This window comes from Phyllobates terribilis, unplaced genomic scaffold (genome assembly GCF_046119375.1).
Source record: "Phyllobates terribilis strain yellow unplaced genomic scaffold, ASM4611937v1 Scaffold_2__4_contigs__length_985480577, whole genome shotgun sequence".
Lineage (NCBI taxonomy): Eukaryota > Metazoa > Chordata > Amphibia > Anura > Dendrobatidae > Phyllobates > Phyllobates terribilis.
The window spans coordinates 74903984-74928975 of NW_027362762.1; the positions used below are offsets into that span (position 1 = coordinate 74903984).

General features: G+C 43.3%; 1 protein-coding gene across 4 annotated transcripts in view; it reads right to left on the reverse strand.

Annotated features, from left to right (window-relative positions):
- Nucleotides 1–9533: 9533 nt before the first annotated feature.
- Nucleotides 9534–24992, reverse strand: part of YAP1 (Yes1 associated transcriptional regulator) — a 66753-nt gene continuing 51294 nt past the window's right edge. For 2 of the 4 annotated variants that reach the window (XM_073662132.1, XM_073662130.1), the window contains 4 exons: nucleotides 22362–22531; nucleotides 13556–13686; nucleotides 13215–13327; nucleotides 9534–12261 (listed from right to left, as the gene is read on the reverse strand). In XM_073662132.1, the coding sequence (XP_073518233.1) occupies nucleotides 12023–12261; nucleotides 13215–13327; nucleotides 13556–13686; nucleotides 22362–22531 (653 nt within the window). In that variant the 3' untranslated portion in view covers nucleotides 9534–12022. Of the gene's footprint in view, nucleotides 12262–13214; nucleotides 13328–13555; nucleotides 13687–22349; nucleotides 22532–24992 lie in introns of all 4 variants that reach the window. The other 2 variants (XM_073662131.1, XM_073662129.1) reach the window with 1 other exon arrangement.

Below are 24992 nucleotides of genomic sequence, written 5' to 3' on the forward strand. Positions count from 1 at the left end.
TCTATGAAATTAAATAATAGTCTATCAGGAGCCTCTCATACAGTCATATCAGAATTCATGCTTTGCACTGATGAGGAGGAAAAAAATTGCCGCACGTCAGAGTTTGATCTGATATTCGGATTTCACTCGGCTATTCAAGTCAGTAAGTGCATGAAAAGCATTGGAAGACACGCTGATGACATCTGAGTATAGTCCGGTTTACACGGACGGGCAGAATGGAGACGATGGAGAATAGTTTCTCTCCATTTTCTCCTCATCTGAGAGAATTGATTCACACCCTGACTAAAGTTTGATCAGCGTGTGATTTGCATAATTGACCTGAGAGACTACACACTCGCCTGCACCAAGCCTAAACAATCAATCACCCGATTAATAAGCAAAACATTTGCTCGTCTGGTGAAATGATCTTTTGGTTTGCACAAAAGATCATAATTTTCGGCAGCACATAGTCTTGTATAAACAGGCCCTACAAAAGCAACGAAAAAATTCAGCTCACCCTTGATGGAAACCAGGTAAGTTTCTGGTGTTGAGAAGCAAGGAGTCTCATCTCTGCCAGACGTTGGTATCGCTTGTGGAGGAAGCGAGTCCAACTTTTATCCATAAAATCAAATCCTTTATTTCATGATTAATATAGATATGGAAACACTAAAATATTGCCTAGGCATGATTGGGGATAAGGGGTGCAAGGAGGCGAAACCAGACGCTTTTCGAACGACTACTGCGTTCATGAGACAGAGGTTGGGAACCCACTTCCTTCACAATAAACAGGTCCTACACTGCTGAGAAAAATGGCAGCGTATATGCACAGAACAATGGATTAAAGATCATTCAGTTCTCATCTGAAATCTGGTCTACCTGTCATGTGCCCCTAACAGCCATGGGTGGAATCGCGACCCACCCGCGGCTGTTAACATGTTAAATGCCGCTATCAATCTCTGACAGCGGCATTTAACATGGCAGAAGGACGTCACTAGTCCTGCTCATCAGCGTCCATCTCACATGACCACGGGTCGCTGATGGGTTGGCATGACAACCCGGGGTCGGCATGACAACCCAGGGTCTGCAGGAGACCCCTGCGGTCGTCATAGCCAGGATGCTATAAACGCCACCCAGCGGTCGGCTCTCATAGCCAGGCGATCTGATGATCGCAGCTTCTAGTCCCCCATGGAGACTATTGAAACAGGTAAAAAGTAAAAATGTTTTTAAAAATATTAAAATATAAAATGTTTAAATCACCCCCCTTTCAACCCATTCAAAATAAAAAATCAAATATACACATATTTGGTATCACCGCGTTCAGAATTGCCCGATCTATCAATATATAAAAATAATTAATACAATCGGTAAACGGTGTAACGAGCAAAAAAAAATCAAAACGCCAGAATTACGTTTTTTTGGGTTGCCGCAACATTGCAATACATATGCAATAACGTGCGATCAAAACATCGTATCTACCCCAAAATAGTATAAAAAAAAAATGTCAGCTCGGCACGCAAAAAATAAGCCCTCACTCGGCCCCAGATCCCGAAAAATGGCAATATATATATTTTTTTCTTTAACAAACTTTCCATTTTTTTTTCATCATTAAATAAAAAAGAACCTATACATGTTTGGTATGTACGAACTCATAATGACCTGGAGAATCATATGGTCAAGTCAGTTTTAGCATTTAGTTAACATGGTATAAAAAACCCACACAACTGTGAAATTCCTTTTTTTTTTGCAATTTCAACGCACTTGGAATTTTTTTCCCCATTTTCCAGTACATGATATGGTAAAAACAATGGTGTCGTTCAAAAGTACAGCTTGTTCCGCAAAAAATAAGCCCTCACATGGCCATATTGATGGAAAAAAAAAAAAAAAAGTTATGGCTCTGGGAAGAAGGGGAGCAAAGAATAAAAAGCGCAAAAACGGAAAAGGGCCGCAGCGTTAAGGGGTTAAATGCAGATAGTCGGTCAGTCTAAACCAGGGGTCTCGAACACGCGGCCCGCCCCTGAGGCTGCTTTATGCGGCCCGCAGATACAGACCCCAACAGCAGCGCTGAATTGCCGCACAGAGACGGTCTCCCAGCACAGCATTTCCAGTGCCAGCCGCTGGCATCTGCGTGCCGGCGCAGCGATTATGAAGTCACTGCCATGCGCAGATGTCTGCAGCTGGCCTCTGATTGGCTGGCGGCTGGCATTGGAAATGCTGTGCTGGGAGACTGTCTCTGTGAGGCAATGCAGCGCTGCTGTCGGCGGATCCTCATGGACCAGGGCCGAATCATCAAGGAGTCTGACTCTGAGGTGCCTGCGGGCCACATCTGCAGGAAGGACGCCGAGGGAACGGAGGACAGGGGAGAACCCTCTTTTTTTTCTATTTTATGTGTGTGAAGAACAGCACAGGGGGCACAGAGCCACAACATGGGGACCTGGATGGGGCACAGAGCCACAACATGGGGACCTGGATGGGGCACAGAGCCACAACATGGGGACCTGGATGGGGCACATAGCCACAGGATGGGGACCTGGATGGGGCACAGAGCCACAGGACGGGGACCTGGATGGGGCACAGAGCCACAGGATGGGGACCTGGATGGGGCACAGAGCCACAGGACGGGGACCTGGATGGGGCACAGAGCCACAGGATGGGGACCTGGATGGGGCACAGAGCCACAGGATGGGGACCTGGATGGGGCACAGAGCCACAGGATGGGGACCTGGATGGGGCACAGAGCCACAGGATGGGGACCTGGATGGGGCACATAGCCACAGGATGGGGACCTGGATGGGGCACATAGCCACAGGATGTTTGCCATTATTACTATATGATGCTAATTGTAAGACAATATTACTGTATGTGGCCAATTGGGGGAAACAAAATTGTAAAAATTAAAAAAATAAATAAAGCATGAAAAAATATTGGGCACTAAAAATGCAGTTTTATATGTAAACTAAAGTAAACACAAAAAAGGTGCACGTTTATTATCGCCACATCCGTAACGACCCAAGCTATAAAAAAATAAACAATGTTTAAAAGGTGTATACAAAAAAAAATGGTATCACTAAAAAAGTCACATTGAACAAAGAATGTGGCCCCCCCCCAAATTCAAATTTCTCCCATGTGCGGCCCATATACCCAGCAGAGTTTGAGACCCCTGGTCTAAACACACCAAAAGCTCTCCATTTTTGAGATGGAAAAAATGCCAAACAGTCTTCAGAAGATCTTGACTCCATCCCCGTCCTCAATGTTTGCCTATTTATCAGAGTATTGATCCATAGGTATATCACAAAAATAAATCACACCTTTCAATATATACACCTTGGTTTATTAAGTTGGAAACAATATATTCAAAATGTATCAGTGTATTGCAATCTCCTAATCGGAAACCAATGTATATATATAGTACAAAAAAATAGATTGTCAAAAACATTTGAATTACGACAAGTATTTGGTCAGTACATTTCAGGTGGCAGAAAATTTTAAAAAAAAAAAAAATTACTTTTTCATCTTGACAAAACAGATTTTTATAGACCATAAAGATACAGAATAGCTTAAGAAATGTAAAATAGAAAAATATACAATGTAACAGAAGTTATGCTAATAATACACTGGCATGCCGAAAATAAAGAAACATACTATACATGTGGATTTTGCAAAAATAATAGTAATAAAAAAAATCATAGTACAACTGTAGTCAGGGGTAAATTCACACACTACATAATTGTGCATACTAGGACTTTTAATTAATCTGTTATATAATTAATGATACATGTTTGGGGAACGGCTTGAGAACATCTTGATTCTTTCCCGGATTGAGATCAAGTCCAATTTTTGGTGGAATCAAATAGAAGCTAGAAATAACCACAATGTAATATAAATCTTCTATGGCCATTAATAGTGAATCATGGTTTAGAAAAAAAATTTAATTTTTATTAACGGGAATGTCGTATGTTACAAAAATATCAGCACTTAATAAATCATCTTCAGCTTCTAATTGAAAGCTTAATTTATCTTTAGCTACTAATCGAACATAAATATTTACAACTTTTTTCTGGCATAAATATTTCTAAGAATCTGAAAATCTTTTAGTTCGTTCTAAAAGGCTACATCAACTGGAAAGAAATGGGGAAGGCCTCATTATTTAGGGCACCAAATTACTTTGGCGGACCGTTAGTGATGAGCGCAAGTGCTCGTTACTTGAGTTTGCTGAGGGTGGTCGAGTCAGATGTTCAAATCCCCGAGGCCGCATGTTTCGCGGATGTTAGACAGCCACAAAACATGTGGGGATTGCCAGTGTTTGTCAGCAATCCCTGCATATTTTGTGACTGTCTTAACAGCAGCGAAAAATGAGGCGTGAACATCTCACTCGAGCACCCGCGATACTCTGTGCATACCTGAGGCAAACTTGAATAATGAGCACTTGCGCTCATCACTACGGACCATCTATATTTGCAAAAGATATATTTTATGCACTACAAAATATTAGCCACGTCTTATCAATCTTATTACATTCCAAAAATAAAAAGAATAAGACTAAAAAACAACAAAAATGTAAAAAAAAATATCACCAATGTGGCTAGTCAACTTTCAACCACAGACGCATACGATAAATGAAGATACAACACGAATGAATGTCTGGTCAACATTAGTCGCACATGTCAAGACGTGATGACCAAATCAGATATTTCCAAAAATTTGTCAAGTTGCAAAATATGATGGGTGTAGAACCTATTATTATTATTACATGGAGTCTATGACTCGAAGACTCAGGCAATTATCTCATCAGAACCTGCATAAGCTACATATGTCCATTCATTGTAAGAATAAACAGTTTTAGTGTCACCTGAAGCGTTAAGGATACAGTACATATTACTAGTCTGTTATAACACAAACAGTTAAAAAAAAGCAAAAAGAAAGACAAAAGCCAAAGCAATAGGGTAAAAAGAGGGAATAAGCACAATATATTGTAAGAAAATTACATCTTTAAAAACAAATTACCGTATATAGAATTATGTACCATTCCATAAAAGAAAAAAATATTTATGATCACCTAGGACACTTTAATATCTAGATAAAAGGATGTCCGTGAGGACATGAGATTGCAGGTATATAAAATATGTAAAGAAGATATATAGATATGTCCACTTAACTTTCTGCAAATTTTGCAGGAACACAATTTGTCACGATACAAATTCCATACATTATTACTCAGAAATCTAACAAACCATGTGTGAGCAACAGACTATGGCCACTGCCCCACTATCAGTATTTGGTCAGTATTTTATCTCAGGAGTGGGAGCCAAAACCAGGTGAGAAACAATCAGAGAAAAGGTATAATAGAAACAAGTCACCAATTCTGCATTTATCACCTACTCCTGGTTTTGGCTCCCACTCCTGAGAAAAAATACTGACCGAAAACTGACAAATATTGATAGTGGGGCCGTGGCCTAAATCTCACACTACTTATCATTGGATACTGAAAACCAAGAGGAAAGGCGTGAACATCTGTACGCTAACTAAAAAACCCAAAAAATGTTCAGAGTCAAAATGTTTGATTTCAAAAAGTTGAAGAATGTAGGAATATCACAGAATGTTAGAGTTGAAAGGGACGTCTACGGGGTCATCATGTCCAACCCCCAGCTTAATGCTTCACAGAGGACGGTGCTTCTGTAAGAGTGTGGTTCTAGAGGACCCCAAGTGTCCATAAATTACACAAACAGCCATGAAATGCTACATTTCTACACATTATCGCAGCAAAAGAAAGAAAGCAACTTCCTACATGAACTGATCTCTGAGGGATAGAGAAACCAGACCCATTTTTTTTTACCCGAAAAAAAGGGTTTTCTTTATTAGACAAAACTTTAAGAGCTCGTGCAGAGAACCGTATTTTCAGACAAAGTCTATCGTAGGAAAAAATAATTAATTAAAAAGTGGAATCCGATATTCGGCCATGCAAGTCAATGAGTCTGTGGAAAACATCTGACCTCGCTCGAATGACATCAGAGTGCGGTGCGATTTTCACGGAGTGACAGAATGGAGAGATTTTTTTTCCATCTTCTCCACATCTGAGAAAATTGGATCACACCGTGATCAAACTCTGAGAAGAGTGTGGTTAGCATAATCAGCCTGATTCTCTCGGAAGAGAGGAAATACTCTCCCTTAGGTTGGTCAATAACCGTTGGTAAAATCATAGCCTGAGGCAAGGCAATATTGCTTCTGCCTTTTCAAAAGTAGGCAAGAATCCAAATCCATCGTTGTAAAAAAAAATTTGCTATACAAGGACATTTAAGGTTTTCAAAATTTTTGTTAAAAAGGTCATTAAGAAAATAATTAGATCACAGACCATCATTTACCTGTAAAAGGGGAATATGGCAGGAAATATTTGCAGCACCATTATAAATGAAGAATTACATTGCAACATTTGTCCACTCTGGTTAATAAATGGAGATTCTCATTGAGATCCTCAACCTGTACTGATGTGTCCTAGTAGAAAAAAACATTTTTCTGAACACCCCAAATTAGAGTTTAATATTACAATTAGGGTTGGTGTGAATGATTCGTTTGACCTAGTCCATTGGCCATGTTGGTAATCTGGAGCACCGAGAACCACGGCCTACCTCTAGTCACCCGCGGCTCTTCTTTTGATTAGCCAGCCTGGCAAGACATTACATGTGTCACACCACAACAATGACGTTGCTCCAGGCTGGCTAATCAAATGAAAGTCCAAGGATACCATCAGATAATGGGCCGTTTTCAAGGATCCCATCCAGCGGCCACAGATCATCGATGTGGTCGATCAACCAGGTCTTGTCCGTTGTTTCGCACCAACTCAAATTGCAATCATTATTGTTTCAGAAAGAATATTATTCTAAGACCAGATTTATGAATGGTTTGTCGTGAACTCAATGCCTTCATCATGAGGAAGTCTTGGCCAACACTAGTCATGTTCTTACCAGGTTATGCTGTATTCCCTGTTGCTTATTTATCACCTACATATATTTTACATCACTGGACAGTTTGTCGTCATAATTTACATCAGCCACATCCATAATCTAAAGGAAAATTTCACAGAATAAAATTATCAGTATGTCTTGAAGCATGACCAAATGGAGGAAACCAAGGTAGGACAAAATCAACAAACTTCATGCAGATATTTTCTTCCTTACATGAGTTTTAGAAATTGACAGTGGTAGTTACGTCCAAAGAGACTAAAAAAATAAAAATCGAGGAAAATAAATAAAGTAAAGTTAACTCTATAAAAGGGTTACAATAGAACAAGTAATATTTGTGGATAGGAGTGTCCCAGATTAGGCACAGTCCTGTTCTCCTACTCTGGCTGTAGGAAGGCATAGCACAAGCCTCACCCCTGAGAAACCAGAAAGACGTCTTACATTGCCAGTAAACATAATTTATTTCCACTTAATTCCCAGGCCTTAAACTGCTTTATCACCTTCCCAACTGACAGTCAGAAATACCAGGTATTGTGTCACCAGCTGTATAATGAAGGAAAGTATTTTACTCCTAAGATTTTCATACACATTAATTTCAACATGGCCAATCCTATTTGTCTTCTTTCAAGATAGGACACCTATGGTGGGTGTCTATAGAGAACTCGTGTGCTTGGCTCAGCATATGTATGAGGGTGCCAAGTTACCCAACCATATATTTTACAAGTGGAACTTCCCTCGGTAAGCATTGTCTAATATCTCCAAACATTTTTTGCTTATTCTCAAAACCAGGAGCGGATTTCCATTGAGGCAAAATAAATCCTTGCAAATTTCCGATGTACTGTTTGGATATGACACAAATTCTTATCACTCTAGAAATGGTTTTACATGTAGGCAAAGGCTCATTGTTGATGCTAAAATAGTTATGCTGGTGTCGCACATGAAACATGGATTGTGCTTGCACCACTGCACTCAGCCTTGGTCATCTGGCTTCCTGCCATATAGGAGGCACTTGGCGCAGGTCAGGAGACCCGGCGTTCAGGCCTGGTATTGTGATCCAAGCACAGTCCATGCATCATAGACACGTGAAACTGGCCTTAAAGAAGTTGTCCTCTACTTTATCATTTAAGGCCGATCCTTAGGATAGGTCACTGCTTTATCGGTCAGGATCTGGCACTCCCGCCCGATCAGCTGTTCTCGGTGACGGTCAATGCTCAATTGCGGAGCTGCTCATTCTTCTGGTAGTGGTCGCGGCATTCAAATCAATAAGGGGCAGATGCGGACACTATCAGAAGACTGAGCAGTTTCGGCCGGCGGCCAACACCGAGAACAGCTGATCGGCGGGGGACCCAGACTCCAACTGATTAGACATCGATGACCTATCCTAAGGATAGGTCATCAATAATAAAGTAGTGGACAACCTCTAATGCCTAAAAGGTGCAGAAAGCAAGTCTGTATGTACTTTTGAAGGTTCAATTCATAAAGCCCGCCTATTGTTCTTCTGGCTTGTCAAGGTTTTTTTTTTTTTAGTGTTGAAACAGACATGAAATTTTGTGAATCAAATTTAGCTACTAAAAAAAGTGAAAATGATTTAAAAAAAAATAATAATACAACTAATTATTGCATTAAAAAGTAAATAAAAAAAAACCTTCAAAACAATAAGTTCTCTCAAGTAAATTTCAGGAGGGTGCGGGGACTTTACCGTAGGCTTATAGTGTAGTCTTGCAAGTAGGAAGGCGGCAAATAAATAACATTCATAATTATTAATTTTCTGTTTTTGGAGTCGGTTATTACTCCTCCACCAAATGTCAGCTTATATTCTGGATACACAATAGATGAAAGAGAAAAAAAAAAATCAAATAAAAAGAAAAAAGCTACATATTTTTTTCCTTTCAATTGATTTTTTTATGCAATTATTTTATATTTCTTTAAAAAAATGAATGATGGTAAATGCATATATTAATACAGGCTTCAGTTTGAAAAAGTAAACAAAAAAAATGGCAGCAATAATTTTTAAGGATTATCTCAGTACAGATTTTTTTTATTAGTATTTCTTATTGATGGAAACCTTTTTGAGATTGACCGATATTGATGAAAATACAAGTATTCAAGTACAGTACTCCTTGAAAAAGCCACAAGGCGAAACGTGCGTTGGGAGTTCTGGGGTGTCCATACATGGTATTGTTCTCTTTTCCCTGTTTTATTGAATGTTGTACACTATATTTACTTGAGAATATATCTATTGCAGCATACTTATAGGATTGTATTTAAACTATCAACTTGGATATATTTGACGTTCTTCCCGTGTAAATTTACTACATATTAATAAAATTATATTTTATATTGAATATTTTGAGTGTCTATTCAAACTAAAAACAATCATTCTTCTATTCCCATTTTAAACAATTCAAAAAAAAAACAAAAAGCCCAAAACATAAAACTGTAGCAAAAAAGGGAGAACTTTTGCCAGTCACTGTGCGTTCAAGGGAACGGTCAAAGTAGGCTTTCAGGAACACACAAAAAAAAATTGAAGAAAAAAAAAAAAAAAAAAGACACTACTACTTACAATTAGCTATTTAATTTTCTAATAAAAACAATTAGGTGTACAGTAAGACATAATCATTTAATAGTCATATACATAAAAGAGTCAGGCAACAATCACCCATTTGCAAGGACAGTTGGTGATAGACAAGTTTCACAAGATGCAACACACAATTTGCTTTCTTTGGAAAAAGCAATGCTACATGTAGATCTAGCATTTGTATAGTCAAGGGACCCTGATCAGAGAAGAAAAACCATTTGGGTAAATTGTTGACAAGGCAAAAGAAAAAATAAAGTTTTCTCAACGGGCGTTACATATTAGACTTTTGAGGTTCACATAAAAAGACATTTAACCGTAAAAAGACAGGAGGTAGGTGGAATGATTTGTTCGATATATGTCAAAACCTTATTTTCTTTTTGTCAGTAATAAAAACACATTCTAAAAATCTCTCTGGTACCACCTCCAATCCGCATAAAAGTATAAAAACATCATTGTTATCGAGCACACACTGGCACCTGTCGGCATCATCTACATCAGCATTTAAAAACAAATACTACATTACAGAGCCGTTCAATGTAGTGTTCAGAACCTTGCACAGACCCAACACACAACTTATTTTAACCAATATACCAAAAACAGCATCTTTACATCAAGTACAGATCATATAATAAAGCTCAATACTTCAAACATGATTGAATCCGGGCTCGCGACTGCCTAGAGTTGATTTGAATCCATAGGAGTACGTATATCTCTCAGAAGACTAGTACGTATACTATTACAGCTTTATGGCTTCAAACTTTTTAGATAAAAAATTGGTATGGCTGGAAAAAAAAATAAAAAAAATAAAATGATCACTTAGAATTAGACCATGTGTGCCAAGCCAACCATAGATGGGCCGATGACTCATGGGGAGACATCAGACCTGTTTGGTCGCCAATAGCTCAACACCACTTTCTTGTCCTCAAGAGTTTTACATAGGACTAGAGATGAGCAAATCAATTTGAGTGGAAATCAATTCTACTCGAATTTTACAAAAATCTGCATTTGCCAAAATGTGGATTTTTTTTTTCTAACTCGCTTCTGTGTGGATTCAGCAAAATGGAAGCAATCTGCCACTATTTCTCTGAACTGGAAAAGTCCATCAAAAAGTTTAAAAAACAAGGGAAATAAAAGCAAAACCTTATAGCTCATCTCTCTGGCCCTTCCACGCCTCACCATCGCCCATCGGGCCCTTGGTGCATCTTCAAAAACCCACTGCTTGCGCTGAATTCACTGGGTTCTGCACATTCGCACTCAAGGTCATGGTGCACGCCATGGAATCCATAGCATTCCCACTCAAGGTCATGGTGCACGCCATGGAATCCATAGCATTCCCACTCAAGGTCATGGTGCACGCCATGGAATCCATAGCATTCCCACTCAAGGTCATGGTGCACGCCATGGAATCCATAGCATTCCCACTCAAGGTCATGGTGCACGCCATGGAATCCATAGCATTCCCACTCAAGGTCATGGTGCACGCCATGGCTTGCGCAGAACCCTCCCAGGCCTCATCAGACCCAGGATCCCGATCCCTGTTTGAGAGGCCCGGCAAATTAAAAATGAACAGCAGGGATCTGAAGATGTGATAAGGACCAGACATGTGACGGTAAGGACCGAAGGGACCAAAGAGGTGGGCATAAGGAGTTTTTTTTTGTTTATATTATGTTTAATATGCTCTGAGGTCTGCGGAAACCACACAGCATAATAAGAGACATGAAATTCATAGAGAATAACTTCTTTGCAAATTGAATTTCCGGGCAAAAACCGCGAGAACAGGCAAATTTTTTAATTTTGCCTGATCCTCTCATCTCTACGTAGGACTAATTATTGCTTATTTTTGCACTTCTGGGTGAGAATAAGTAGCAGTTCTTTAGACACAGCATATCCCAAAGACAAAAGAAATTTAACACTGGTTCAAGGGAAAAAATCAAGGGTTGTTAAGAACAGTAAAACAAAGTCTTACGAGGTTGCTCAGCCCCTTTAAAAGAAAAGACGACTCATTAGAAATAATGGTAAGGATAAAAGTCGAGGGAAGAGAGGCAATGCCACCATACAACAAGTTACATATATTTGAGTAAATATCTCGTTCTTCCCTGATAGGGTAGCTAATAATGTCAGTAGAGTGGGAAGCAAACAGTTACTGCATATATTTACAAAATGGAGTATCTACTTGTAGTACGTATTGCTTAACTGTTCCCATTCACTTTACGTAAAGAGGCAGCTAGGAAATTCAAAAATGTTGATACCTCAGGCTCTTAAAATGTGGGGAAGAAAAAAAAAAAGTGTTTTTAATAATAAAAGCAGCAACGGGTGGAAAGAAAATACTAGAACGAGAAAATGCAAAAAAAATAAAATAAAAATAAAAAATTGTAGAAGTCCTTGAAAGTTTGTTTGTCTGGAGCACAACTCAATAGTCTACTTTGTGGCCGGGGTTAGGCTTGTAAAGTTACAGGCACTCTTGGTTGACAAAATCCTTCAGAGATTTTGGAAGCAGTTTTCGAAAAGGCCTCTATAACCATGTAAGGAAACTCTCTTTATCCAGTTTGGTGCCTGCAAGAACAGACTCCATGTCATTAAGGATGTCAGAACTCAAAGCTTCTTGTAGACTCGGCATTAGTTCCTCTCCTTCTACGTTCATGGCTTCCCCCTCGAGCGTACCAAGGTCCACATTAGTTCCTGGAAGTGCTTCCAAATAGTCAGGAAACCGGTTCTGTTGTGAGGGCATACTGCTTTGGTTGATTGCATCGCCTGAGAATTAGAAATGTGAGCGGTTTAGAAGAAAAAGTATATAAATCCGTCAAAATAATAAAAACGCACAAATAAGTAAAAAGCACAAAAAGTTGAAGACATCACCACGCAATAAATTATCCTAGACAGGAACGATAAAAGTGGGGCTAGATGCTTTACATGTTTTGGGCACTTTATTTACTGGTGGCTAATTATGTTACTACTTTATGGATCTGAACAAGTTCTCCCCAGAAAAAGCATCAATTGCAGGGTACTACGGCATTCATTTCCAATCGGTGAAGGGTCAACCACTAATCACTATAAAACCACCTCTCATTTTCGCCAAGCTTTTTCCAGTAAATCGCCAAATCAAGCAAGCTGGAAGACGACAAGGGATCTATATAATTTCCCACCCCTTTGCACCAGATTCCTAGCTTCAAAAAGTAGTCAAATTTTGGAGACGGGGTATTTGTACAAAAAATGTTGCAACGTTTTGCTTTTCTTGTGCCACGTCCATCATTGACAAAAACAATGGGGTCAACCATGGCGCAACAAATTTGCTATACATTGTCGGTGAAATAATACATTTGTCACATCTTACACCAATCTTTAACCAAGAGCCTACTTGAGTGGCATATGCCACTCTTGATAAATAACCCCCAAGGTGTCATTGGTGGGATAAGTCTATCATAGGACAACCATATCATATCATAGGACAACTTTGTTCAAAGAGGTGGAATTAAAAAGTTTGTAATTCGTTAGAAAAATTGCAGTCCACCTCCCACCCGCCAAGAATACTACTACACCAGTTCACAGGTTGAGCGTGGAATTGCACCTCTACCCCGTCCAGTTTAATGGAACCAAGTTGCAATGCCAGACAACCCAATAAGTATCTTAATGCCCTAGATATTAACAGGGTTGACATATAGGTCACATGCTACCCCAATTGGTGAGTGCACCCAAAAACAACTGACCTGTATCCATTTCATCAACACTGTTAAGGAAATCATCAGGTGTGCGGGGAACACTGTAACTACTCATGCTCAATCCACTGTCCGTACTCTCATCTCTGGAGTGATATGTGCCGCTGCCAAAAAAAAAAAGGTTTATCACAATTTTTTTTCAAAAAAGGAAATAAAATTAAACCAATATTCGGAGGGTAGGGGTGAGTAGGGAAAATTTCAGCCCAACTGAGAAAATCTTGTTATATTTCATAGTAGTACCATCTCAGGGCTGACCAATAGAATAAATATGAAATCTGCAGAGTGATGTATTTGGTCACTTATTTGAAAGAAGGTGGTTGCAATGTACGGACCTGTTTAGGAAAGGATCGGAGCTGTTCATGGTCATTGTTCTGAGCTCTTGAGTGATTCCGGAAGAACACACTGGATTTTGAGATCCACCGTCTTGCTCCATGGTCGGTAGTTGACTACGAAGAGCTAGTTCCTGCGAACCAAAGTAAACCTGTGTACTATTAAATTCATTAACAACATGACTAACTTTGACCTAGTCCAAAGTAGACACTAAAACTACAGATTTCTCTACATTAATAGGGAAATCCACTGTCTGCATAGAGCCATCCAGCTCCATGGCCATTTTTTTCAAGACTCAAGTTTGCTTGCAAACTTTTTTAAACCCTCCGACCCAAACAAAGAAACACTGAAGTTGCAACAACGCCATAGTTTCTTTGCAAATTCTAGGAACCAAATGTCACCAAAAATCTCTAGCCCTATTTAGTATGAATGTCTGAAAAGTTGGTGGTGAGGAAAGCTTTAGTAAATTCTGATAGTGAATTAATAACTGATTTGAAAAACAAAGCGAGAAAAAAAAAAAAAAACACAACCTTTTAATGTCATACAGCTATGTTCACATGTTGCTTTTTTATGCAAATTTTAAGCTGCTTTTTACAGTACCAGCAAAGTCTAGGAGATTTCAGAAATCTCATGCACACACATTGTTTTTTATTCCTGACTGAGTTGGAAGACTGCTGCGGTTTTGCAAACTGCAGCATGTCACGTCTTTCAACATTTTTTCACCCATAGAAAGCAATGGGTAAGTGTTTTTTTAGTGAAAAAGAAGGAAGGTGCAGCAGTATGTGAAAGCCATTTATATTTGTGATTTTCCCAAGTTTAAACCATAATGTCTTGGTGTTCATGGCAGTTGAGAATGGCAGTCAGGCTATGTGCCCACGTAGCAGATTTGATGCAAGCGTTTTTGCCCATCTGGCAGAAAAAAACGCATGCAGATTTACATGCGTTTTTCCTGCCAGGTAGAAGCGTTTGTCAAGCACTTTTACATGCGTTTTCGCATGATGTTTTTTCAAGCACTTTTCCAAGCGATTTTGGGCATCACTTGGAAAAGTGCTTGACAAGTTGGTCACACAATATAAATCCATGCAACCATAATCGCGGTGCGTGCGGTACCCGGGATGAAGAGGAGACTACAACTCCTCTTCATCCCGCGACCGCTGACGTCAGCAATCAGGTGATGGTCGCGTGACCATCTGCTGACTAAATGACGTCACCGCAGGTCCTGCAAGTACACCGCGGGACGCCGAGAAGAGAGGATCATCGCCGGGAGCAGACCGGAGAGGTGAGTATACAGGTTTTATTTATTTTTAACTTTTTTATTTCTTTTCTTCACCGCGTGGTAGCCGGGATGAAGAGGAGTTGTAGTCTCCTCTTCATCCCGGGTACCACACGCACCGTGATTACGATGCAAATTCGCGGCCACTGAATCAGAGCAAATCCACATATACCTGCGGGTTTGCTACGTTTCAATGTTCCTCAATGGCCGCGAATTTGCAGCGTAACCGCGGTAGAAAGACGGATTTTGGTAAGACCTTACCTGTAAAATCCTTTTCAGCGAAGGAAGGAAGGGAGACACAGATCCATTACTAGTGGGTAGGCGGAGCCCCACAGGATAGTTCACCTCAGATTTATAAAAAGTGACGACCGGCCCCTCCAGCCTAGGCTCCTCCTACTCCCATGTTCCTCAGTCCGTACACAAGCTAAGGAAGAGCAGATAACACCAGCGGAACAACACAACCCCTTCCGAAAATTCAGAAATGCGAGAGAACAGGTTATGCATATAACAGAAAAAACACACAGTCCCAGGCACTACTCACTGGACCTGACAACTGCGATGAGCTGGCAATGCTGGACAGAGCCCTAGCACGCAGACCCCCGCCCAGACGACCGCCATCAGAGAGGAGTCGCGCCGCATCTGGAAAACAATAATGCACTTCTGCCATGGGAGGGTGCTGTGTCTCCCTTCCTTCCTTCGCTGAAAAGGATTTTACAGGTAAGGTCTTACCAAAATCCGTCTTTCAGCAGCAGAAGGGAAGGAAGGGAGACACAGATTCATTACTAGTGGGACGTCCCAAAGCAGTCCAGAACTCAAGGGTGGGAAACAGTGGCAGAATCGCCAACACCCCAACAACATAGTTAAGCGCGCAACAAGAGCCAAAACTAGATAAAGAGAAAACCTAAACCACCGCCGCCTGCAGGACCCTGCGTCCCAAGGCCGCATCGGCGGAAGCACTCACGTCCACTTTATAAAATTTTGTAAAGGTGTGAACGGAGTGCCAGGTAGCCGCCCGGCAGAGCTACGCTGCCGAGGCCCCCTGATGAAAAGCCCACGACAAACCAACAGCCCTCGTGGAATGAGCTCGAACCTTGACCGGACAAGGCTCGCCCTTGAGCCGGTATGCTTCCAGGATAGCCGAACGTATCCACCGAGCTATAGTGTCCTTGGAGGCCCGCTGACCACGCCGACGACCAGCAGGAATCACAAAAAGAGAGTCCGACTTCCGAAACCCTTGCGTGATTGAAAGATAGAACTTCAAAGCCCGCACCAAATCCAACGAGTGCAAGGCTCGCTCCTTTGGACTTTTCGGATTCGGACAGAGGGAGGGCAACACGATGTCCTGACTGAAGTGGAAACGCGACACCACTTTAGGCAGAAAATCGCCACGGGTACGAAGCACCACGCGATCCGGGTGGAACTCCAGAAAAGGGGGCGAGCAAGACAGGGCCGCCAACTCAGAAACCCTTCTCAAGGAGGTGACCGCCACCAGGAAGGCCACCTTCCAAGAAAGCAAGTAAAAGCTTAGCTGAATCCATAGGCTCAAACGGCCCATGCTGAAGAGCCTCCAAGACTAGATTGAGCCGCCAAGGAGCCACAAACACCCTCCGAGGCGGAAACTGACGTGCAACCCCACGAAAAAACGAGCACATCTCTGCGCGAGGCAATAGTCTTCCGAAAAAGCACGGATAGTGCAGATACCTGACCCCGCAAGGTACCAACCGCCAGACCCTTGGTCAAACCACATTGCAGAAAAGCCAAGAAGTTGGGAATGGAAAAAACCCTCGGGTTCCTTGACGATCCAGAACACCATGAATAGAAGGCCTCCCAAGTTCTGTGATAAACCCTAGTCGTAGCTGGACATCTGGCCGCCAGCAAGGTGGCAATGACCTCGGCCGAAAACCCACGACGGGTCAATATCTCGGTCTCAAGAGCCACGCCGTCAAACGAAGCGACTTCAGGTCCGGATGACGAATGGGCCCTTGGGTTAACAGGTCCGGGTGAAGAGGCAGTGGAAACGGGGGCGCCGCCAGAAGAGACACCAGCGTTGAATACCACGCCCTCCGCGGCCAATCCGGCTCCCCCAAAATTGCCGGAATTCATTCGAGTTTGATCCGCCGGACCACCAGAGGAAGTAAGGATACCGGCGGAAACACGTAGATCAGCTTGAACTGGTCCCACGGGGCGTTCAGCCTGGATGCCATCAAGTCCACCTGGGGAGTCCCCCAACTGGAGCACAGCAGTGCAAAAACATCCGGATGAAGACTCCATTCTCCGGGATCCACCTGCTCGCGACTGAGGAAGTCCGCCGTGATATTCAGCACTCCTGGGATGTGAATCGCGGAGATGGCTGGAACCCTGGACTCGGCCCATACCAGGATCTGCGAGACCTCCATCATGAGCCTGGAACTCCTCATCCCGCCCTGATGGTTGATATACGCGACCGCTGTCGCATTGTCCGTCTAAATCCGGACCGGCAGACCGCTCAAGGGGACCGTCCAATGTCGGAGGCAGAGAAAAATCGCTCTCAACTCCAGGATGTTGATCGGCAGAGACGACTCCTCTGACGACCAGAACCCCTGAACCCAGAGATCGTTCCAAACCCCCCCCAGCCAGTCAGGCTGGCATCGGTGGTAATGACCGACCACCGTGGGAGGAGGAAGGATTTCCCCAGGGATAAAGCCTCCGGACATAACCACCATCCAAGAGACTCTCGCACCCTGCGGGAGATACTGACACAGCGATCTAGCGAAGCCAGCGATCGATCCCAACGGGTCAGAATAAGATTTTGGAGACCCCGGGAATGAAATTGCGTAAACGGTACTGCTTCCATTGCCGCCACCATCAGACCCAGAAGGCGCATACACTTCCGAAGCGACATCGCCATCGCCGACCTCATATTCTGGACATGGTGACGAAGGTTCGCTTGTTTGTCCAGAGGCAGAGACACCACTGCCTGTACCGTGTCGAAATGCATCCCCAAGAACAGAATTGACTGCGACGGCTCCAATGACGACTTCTTCCAATTGACCAGCCACCCAAAGTCCTCCAGGTGCTGAAGGGAGAGATCGCGAGCTGTCACCGCCTCCTCCGCTGTGGGCGACACAATTAACAGGTCGTCCAGGTAGGGGAGAATCGTAACTCCTTGCCTTCGAAGGAGCACCATGAGCAGCGCCGGAATTTTTGTAAAAACCCTGGGAGCCGAGGCCAACCCGAATGGTAGGGCCACAAACTGGTAATGGGCCTGACCTATGGCGAAACGCAGGAAGCGCTGGTGAGCCCTGCCGATGGGGACATGCAAATAGGCATCGCGGATGTCGATCGACACCAAGAAATCGTACTGCGACAGGGCCGCCACGACAGAGCGAAGAGACTCCATACGGAATTTCCGGGTCCGGACATGAACATTCAATTCTTTGAGGTCCAGAATGGGGCGAAACTGGTCCTCCTTTTTGGGGACCACAAAAAGGTTGGAGTAAAACCCCCTTCCCCGGTCCTGCGGCGGAACCGGAACCACCACGCCCTGCTGCAGAAGAGAGTCGACCTCCCGCAGCAGTGCGGCAGCCAGCTTGGGCTCGGACGGGAAGCGAGACTGACGAAACCTGTCCCGGGGTCGAGAATGAAACTCTATGAAATAGCCTGCCGACATAACCCGCGTTACCCAGGCGTCCGATACGTGGGACGCCCAAATCGACCGGAACTGAAGCAGACGACCTCCCATCCAAGAGCCCTCGAGAGGGTTCCTGGCGTCAGTCCGCCTTAGCGGGCTTTTTGTCAACCTCCCGTTTGTCCTGACGGAAATGTTGTTTCCAGGGTGTACGGGATTTCTGGGTGGTCTTCTTTCCGGAAGATGAGGGACGACCCGATCTCCAAGAGGGCTGATCGAACCGTCCCCTGGGCCGAAAGGGCTGACGACCACTACTGGCACTTGACTTGCCAGACGTAGAAGCCGCTGCTTTTCGCTGCGGCAAAGCCGAATCCTTGGCCTTGGCAATCAGCTCCGTGACGTCCGAACCAAAAAGCTGACCGCCCTTGTATGCCAGACTCAACAAACCTTGTTTGGATACCGCATCTCCAGTCCACTGTTTAAGCTGCAGTGCTCTTCTGACTGTGACGGCCGAGGATTGAGCCCTGGACATAACAGAAGTAGTATCCAGCACTGCGTCCCTGCCATATCGGGCCGCCTTTTCCAACAGCTGGAAGAGCCTTTCCACCTGAGACAGCGGAGACCCATCTTGCCACGCCGTCCGCAGCTGATCCAACCACCGCAGATAAGCCTCACCAGCCCACATGGCCCCCAAGGCCGCTCGGAATCCATGACCCGCGGCCTCGTAGATGGACTTCGCCGCTAACTCCGTCCTTCTGTCCAGCGGGTCCTGTAGACTCGCCTTCCCTTTAACAGGAAGCAAAGAGGATTTGCTCAGCTGAGACAATGGCACGTCCACTTCAGGCGAGGGGACCCAATTGGCGATCGTCTCCGAGGAGCAGGGGTACAGGGCATCAAAAAACCGCATCCCCTGGAAGCGTTTATCCGGACACAGGCGTTCCTTCTCCACCGCCTCGTTAAGTTCGTCGTGCGCCGGCAGCGTCGAACGAGCCCGAAGCGACTCCTGATACAGCCGGGCCGACTTGCCAGGGCGCCTAGTCACCTCTTCAGACAGCTGTAACGCTTCCCGCATAGCCCCAATAAAAGCGTCCACGCAGCCCGAAAGCGAAGCGGAGCAACCCTGCCGATTCCTCTTCATCAGACTCGGAAATCTCACCATCAGACTGTCGGTGATTCCGAAACCTCCGACGCACTGCGCGGAGGAGACGGCGCCACCACAGGCCTGTGGCGCTTCTTGCCTCGTGACGACGTTTGGGACTTAGCTGATACCCAATGACCCAGGAGGTCCGACAATGGGTACAGTAACCGAGGAAGTGTGATCCCGCTACCACAGCCTGTTCCTCGCAAAAAAATCACCAAGTACTGAAGGGTTAAAGCTCCTCCAGAGGGAGAGAGCTACCCCAGCTGCCTGCAGAGCAAAAGTTAACCTAACAGACTAGGGAGATGCGCGCTCTGATCCCAGAAGCGTGCACTCCAGAACAGGTTAACTGCCTTGATGAGGCCAGACCCCTCAGAAGGGGTTAATGCTGCTGACCACACAATACCCCTTTGCCTTAAAAGGACAGAGGTGTGTGGGTCCCAGGGCCTCCTCAGCAGGGAGATAGCAGCGCCGGATATAGCACACCCTGTCTGCCTTAACAGGCCAGCAGTAAGGTGCTCTGCGCTGCAATAGTGAGCAAACGGAACCTTCTGCTTTAAAAGGCAGAAGTGACTCACCAGCTGGCCGCGATGACTGCTCTTCTCTGGGGAGGTGTAGAGAGCGGGGAGCAGGAAGCAGCAGGCGCTGCACGTGGAAATGGACGCCGGCCGAAGGACCCAGGAGAAGAAGAAGGGGCTGGGTCAGCTCCAGCGCACGCTTTCCGAGCGCTTCCTGTCTGAGGATAAGTGACAGGGAGCAGAGAAGCGCAAAGCCACGCCTACAGTAAGAGCGGCTGCCGCAGCAGCCGCTGAAGCACTCAGAACTGATGAGCACTTACCCAGCTGAGCGCCACAGGGACCCCCAGGGATGTGTGGCGCCGTGGCCATTTGCTCCCCCTCACGGCAGAGAGCACAGGGACCCCAAGAAGCGGTGTGCATCTCCGCCAGGGAGCGCGCTGTATCCCCCGGAGCCGGCAGGCTTCTGCGGGGACCTCTTTAGGGGGTACGCAGATCCGCCAGGGGAGGGTCAGGTGTCCCAGCAGCGCTGAGACCCCCTGAGACCTCTAGACCACGGGAATGTAAAATAAAAAATTCTTCTGAGAAGCTGCAAAGGCAGCGACTATCCTCTGCAACCTCAAATTTAAAACTGAAGGACATGGGAGTAGGAGGAGCCTAAGCTGGAGGGGCCGGTCGTCACTTTTTCTAATCTGAGGTGAACTATCCTGTGGGGCTCCGCCTACCCACTAGTAATGGATCTGTGTCTCCCTTCCTTCCCTTCTGCTGCTGAAATGGTCATGCTGCGCTTTGCAACGCAATGTGAATTTGGCGCGCTAATTAGAGCATCATGTGCACAGCACATCCGAATTCATATTGCTTTGCATGGCAGACTGTTTTACAAGCGTGGCCGACCAAAGTGTGAAAGTAAACTGTCTCATATAAGCTCAATGCTCTGTCAATGTCTTAGGTAAACTATTCCTGACCAATTCACCTCCCCCCGCTGTTACATTTGTAATTGTGTCTTTTTTCATGATTTTTTTTGTTCAGAATAGTCACTATTTTTTCCATCATAATTTTTTTTTACACTAAATAATTTGATCAAATTGCCCTTTTTTCCAAAAATAGTTTTATGGTTTCACATATGTCTTGCATTGGTGACCGGTACTATTTCTTCTGTGGTGGAAGCAATGCTGAACTTTAGGATCCTGAAAAACGCAGCAAAAAAAAATAAAAAAAAAAAGCAGCAAAACCTGCTTTTTGTAAGCAGTTTCTTTACTGCCAAGAGAGCAGGTTTTGCCTGCAGAAAAAAAACGCAGCAAGAACGCAACGTGTGAACATAGCCTTAACATTAAAAATATCTGCAGTAGAACTGTGCTTGGGCATTTGATTCTCCACGCAGTACTAAGAACTAGAAATTCACTCTAAAGTTAGGAAAAAAACAAAACTTGGGAAATCAATTCTATGGACGTTTATGTAAAGAACATTAGCATTAAGACTGGTTTTTCAGCCCAAACCTGTCAGACTTGAGTGGTTTATTTTTGGCTTTGCAGCCTTTATATTGTAGAAGACTAAAAGATGTCAGCAGACCATAGAAGGACAGGGAAATTATGCATTATGCAGTCATAAAAGTAAAATGACAGGATTAGCCAAAGAGTGTGAAAGAAACTGTTTCTCTCGGTCTGCAGGGTCCCATACATATTTTTCTTCCACCATGTCAAATTTCGAGGAAAGAGGGAGGAGGCATGTTGAGATCCAACATGTCAAATTATTTTCTACCGCCATGCTGGCTTGCTTACTGGATATTGATCCAGAGGCATATCAGTTTGGCCTACAGCTATCTAAAGCGCATGGACAACTTAATGTATTTCCTGACTTGGCCATCTCCACAACTATGATGGACTCCATTTCTGAGGGTCATTCTCATCTGTGGTCTCCTTTTCTAAATTTGACTGCTTTGTGGGTCAAAAAAAGTTCAGTTCTCAGAGGAGAGTTGGTAGTCCTCAAATTTCTCCACCAATAATTTAACCCTGGAGCTGTGTCTGGAATAAACTGTTCTTGTATTGGTATATACTGCGTATATTGGGTCAAGGTTGCACCTGTCATGATAGAGAAAAGGTGGTACATATATTTGGTTTTTTTCTTGGAGGTCCATGCAAGACATGGAAATATAATAATATATAATTTACCATTAAATCCTCTTATCCGCCCCACACACATACACACTAAACACCACAAAGACGACAAGACAAACATATAGAGAGTACAAAAGGCTGTTTCTAACCTGTGGCCTCACCTGCCGAAGCAGTTCTTGGTGCTTGAGTCGTAGACGTTCTTTCTCCATCTGAAGCTGTTGGAGTCTTAGCTGCTGCTGATTGCCGCCACCTCCCATGACACCGCTCTGGGGGGCAAGTGGTGGAGGGGATTTTACTGGTGCACTCTGACTTAATCTCTGTTGGCTCATACCTAAAGGGGGTTCAAATAGAAAGGGTTTACGTAAAACAGGAATAAACCAGTCTACCAAATTACCGATACAGATAATACACAAATAAAATAACAACTTGGCAAAGCTATTGGGGGTAAAAAAAAGAAAAATGAGGGGGCACCAGAAACATAAAAAAACAAAACAAACAAAAAAAAAAAAACACATGGTATAATACACGATCTCCAGAACAAGGTCCAGTGAAAGACCAAGAAGTCCAATGGTTTGCCCAAATGAGAGAACACACAACAGAACTACAAAACTAATTTTCATTGGAAGTCAACCCAACGAGTTCTATGCAAGTTGGCTCGCCACCTTCTACCTGATGGCAGGGAAAAGTGATTGGGTGTCTTGGAATTCAAAAAGCCTGACCCCGTGTTTCTGTGAGATGTCTGCCAATGGATTTGTGCTATCGAAATAAATTCAGCTGAATGTGGAAGATTATAGTAAAGTCTATGGTAAGTTTTTTTTTTTTTTTTTTTAAAAACATTACGATTTATATTAAAGTCCTTATTCTTACTTGGGTCACTAAAGCAGGATGTAGACTGAAAGATGATCGTTGGACCAGCATTCTTAAAGATGCCTGTTTCACTATTATCTTGCAGTGGAAAAGGCCTGCTGATCATCCGATCAAAAAGCAAAATACTCGGGTGTAATGATCTTTTGCGCAGCGCAAAATTAACACCAAAAAAAAAAAAATAATCATTCCCGGTGGCGTTAATAGGACTGCCGAGAACCATGGCCGCCTATACGCACTGAGCGATCTATTACAGATCGATCAGTGAGAAAAGTTTACTTTGGTCTGCCTGGGTAAAACGGCTGTTTAACCACCACTGATGGGTAAAGGTTTAAAGATCGGCGGTCGAATCGTGCCACCTTTTAGTCCACAAACACAAAGCCTAATAGGCCGACACTTCCTGTTCTGAAATCTCATCATTACCATGGGCAGGACTACATTGACAGGCAACACCTAAATAAGTAAGCACAGGATTTCACCATTCACAATAGATCATGTTCACAGTTCACCTCCTCCACCTTGCTGCACAATGACCTCTTCACAAGTCACAGAGCATGCCCACAACACTCTCCAAAAAAAAAAAGTCAGTATGTTAGAGCCAGACACCAGATCTCTAAAGGCTGTGTACAGCAACTCAGGCAAGAAGGCTGCCATCATAATCATGTATACAGAGAGTAGAAAAAAAATTGTAAAAATATAACAAAAGAAAACAAAGAAATAAAAGACATCTTTAGAGGCACAGGTTGGAGAACACTGGAATAGTGTTGATAAGATGGACATAGCTGTGATGCAGAAATACAAGGTAAAATAAATATAATTAGTCCATGTATCTAACCACCCCAACCATTTCCTAGTGGTCCCGGACCTGGATTCTTTGCCTCCTACATATATTTACAGTTATTCCAAAATTTCTCATTAGGACGGACAGCGTTTCAGAATCAAGGGCCTCCAGCCGTGCAATAGATGATCACTTCACCCCCCTATCTACCATATAAAGAGGGGCAGAGAAAAAGTTCTCTTTACATTGCTCGACCAGGGTGGTTTCTTGCTTGCACTCTTATTTTCACCAGGTCACGGTAACATCGGAGGCCTGAATATTTGCCAAGAGGTAAACAGCTGCCTAAATTGGCAAACAGATCATTTTAAGAGGCTTTTTATGGAAACATTTCAACTCGAGACCCTTTTTGTCCTAAGTTTTTATTATATTGATGAAATTAAAAAAAGAGTTGTGTTCTACAAGCCTTGGAATCCTCACTGATCCCAAAAAAGTTCCAAAGGCAGTTCCATTTTTACCTGCAGAGCTGCACTCCAGCGCAAGGAACTGTAGCAGTTCTTCATTCCAGTTAACTAGGCTGTGATTCCGCTGTTAACCTCTTAAGGGCTGAACGATTTTTATTTTTCTGCACTTTCATTTTTTTCCTCCCTTCTTTCAAGGGCCATATTATTTTTTTTTATTTTTCCGCCAGCATGAGGGCTTGATTTTTTTTTTTGCAGAAGAAATTTTAGTTTTGAACAACACCATTCATTCTACCATATAATGTACTGAAAAATGGGAAAAGTTCCAAAATGCTATGAAATGAAAAAAAAAAAAACCTTCTGCGATTCCTTTTGGGTTTTGTTTTAGCAGCGTTCACTGTGCTGTAATAAAGACCTAGCAATAGGATTCTTAAGTTAGTAAACTTGCATAGTTTTTTTTCTTTTCTTTTTTTTTAATTTAAGTTGCAAAAAAAAAAAAATTTTTTAGAAATTTAAAAAAAAAAAAAAATTATTTTTTTTATGTAGTCATTTTCCCCATATTTTTCCGTTGATGGAACTGTATTTTTTGTGCATCGACCTGCTGATTTCATTGCCGGCCACTTTGGCTTACATGTGACGATTTGATTGCTTTTAATTGCAATTTTTGGAGGGAACTGAGGTAACCAAAAAAA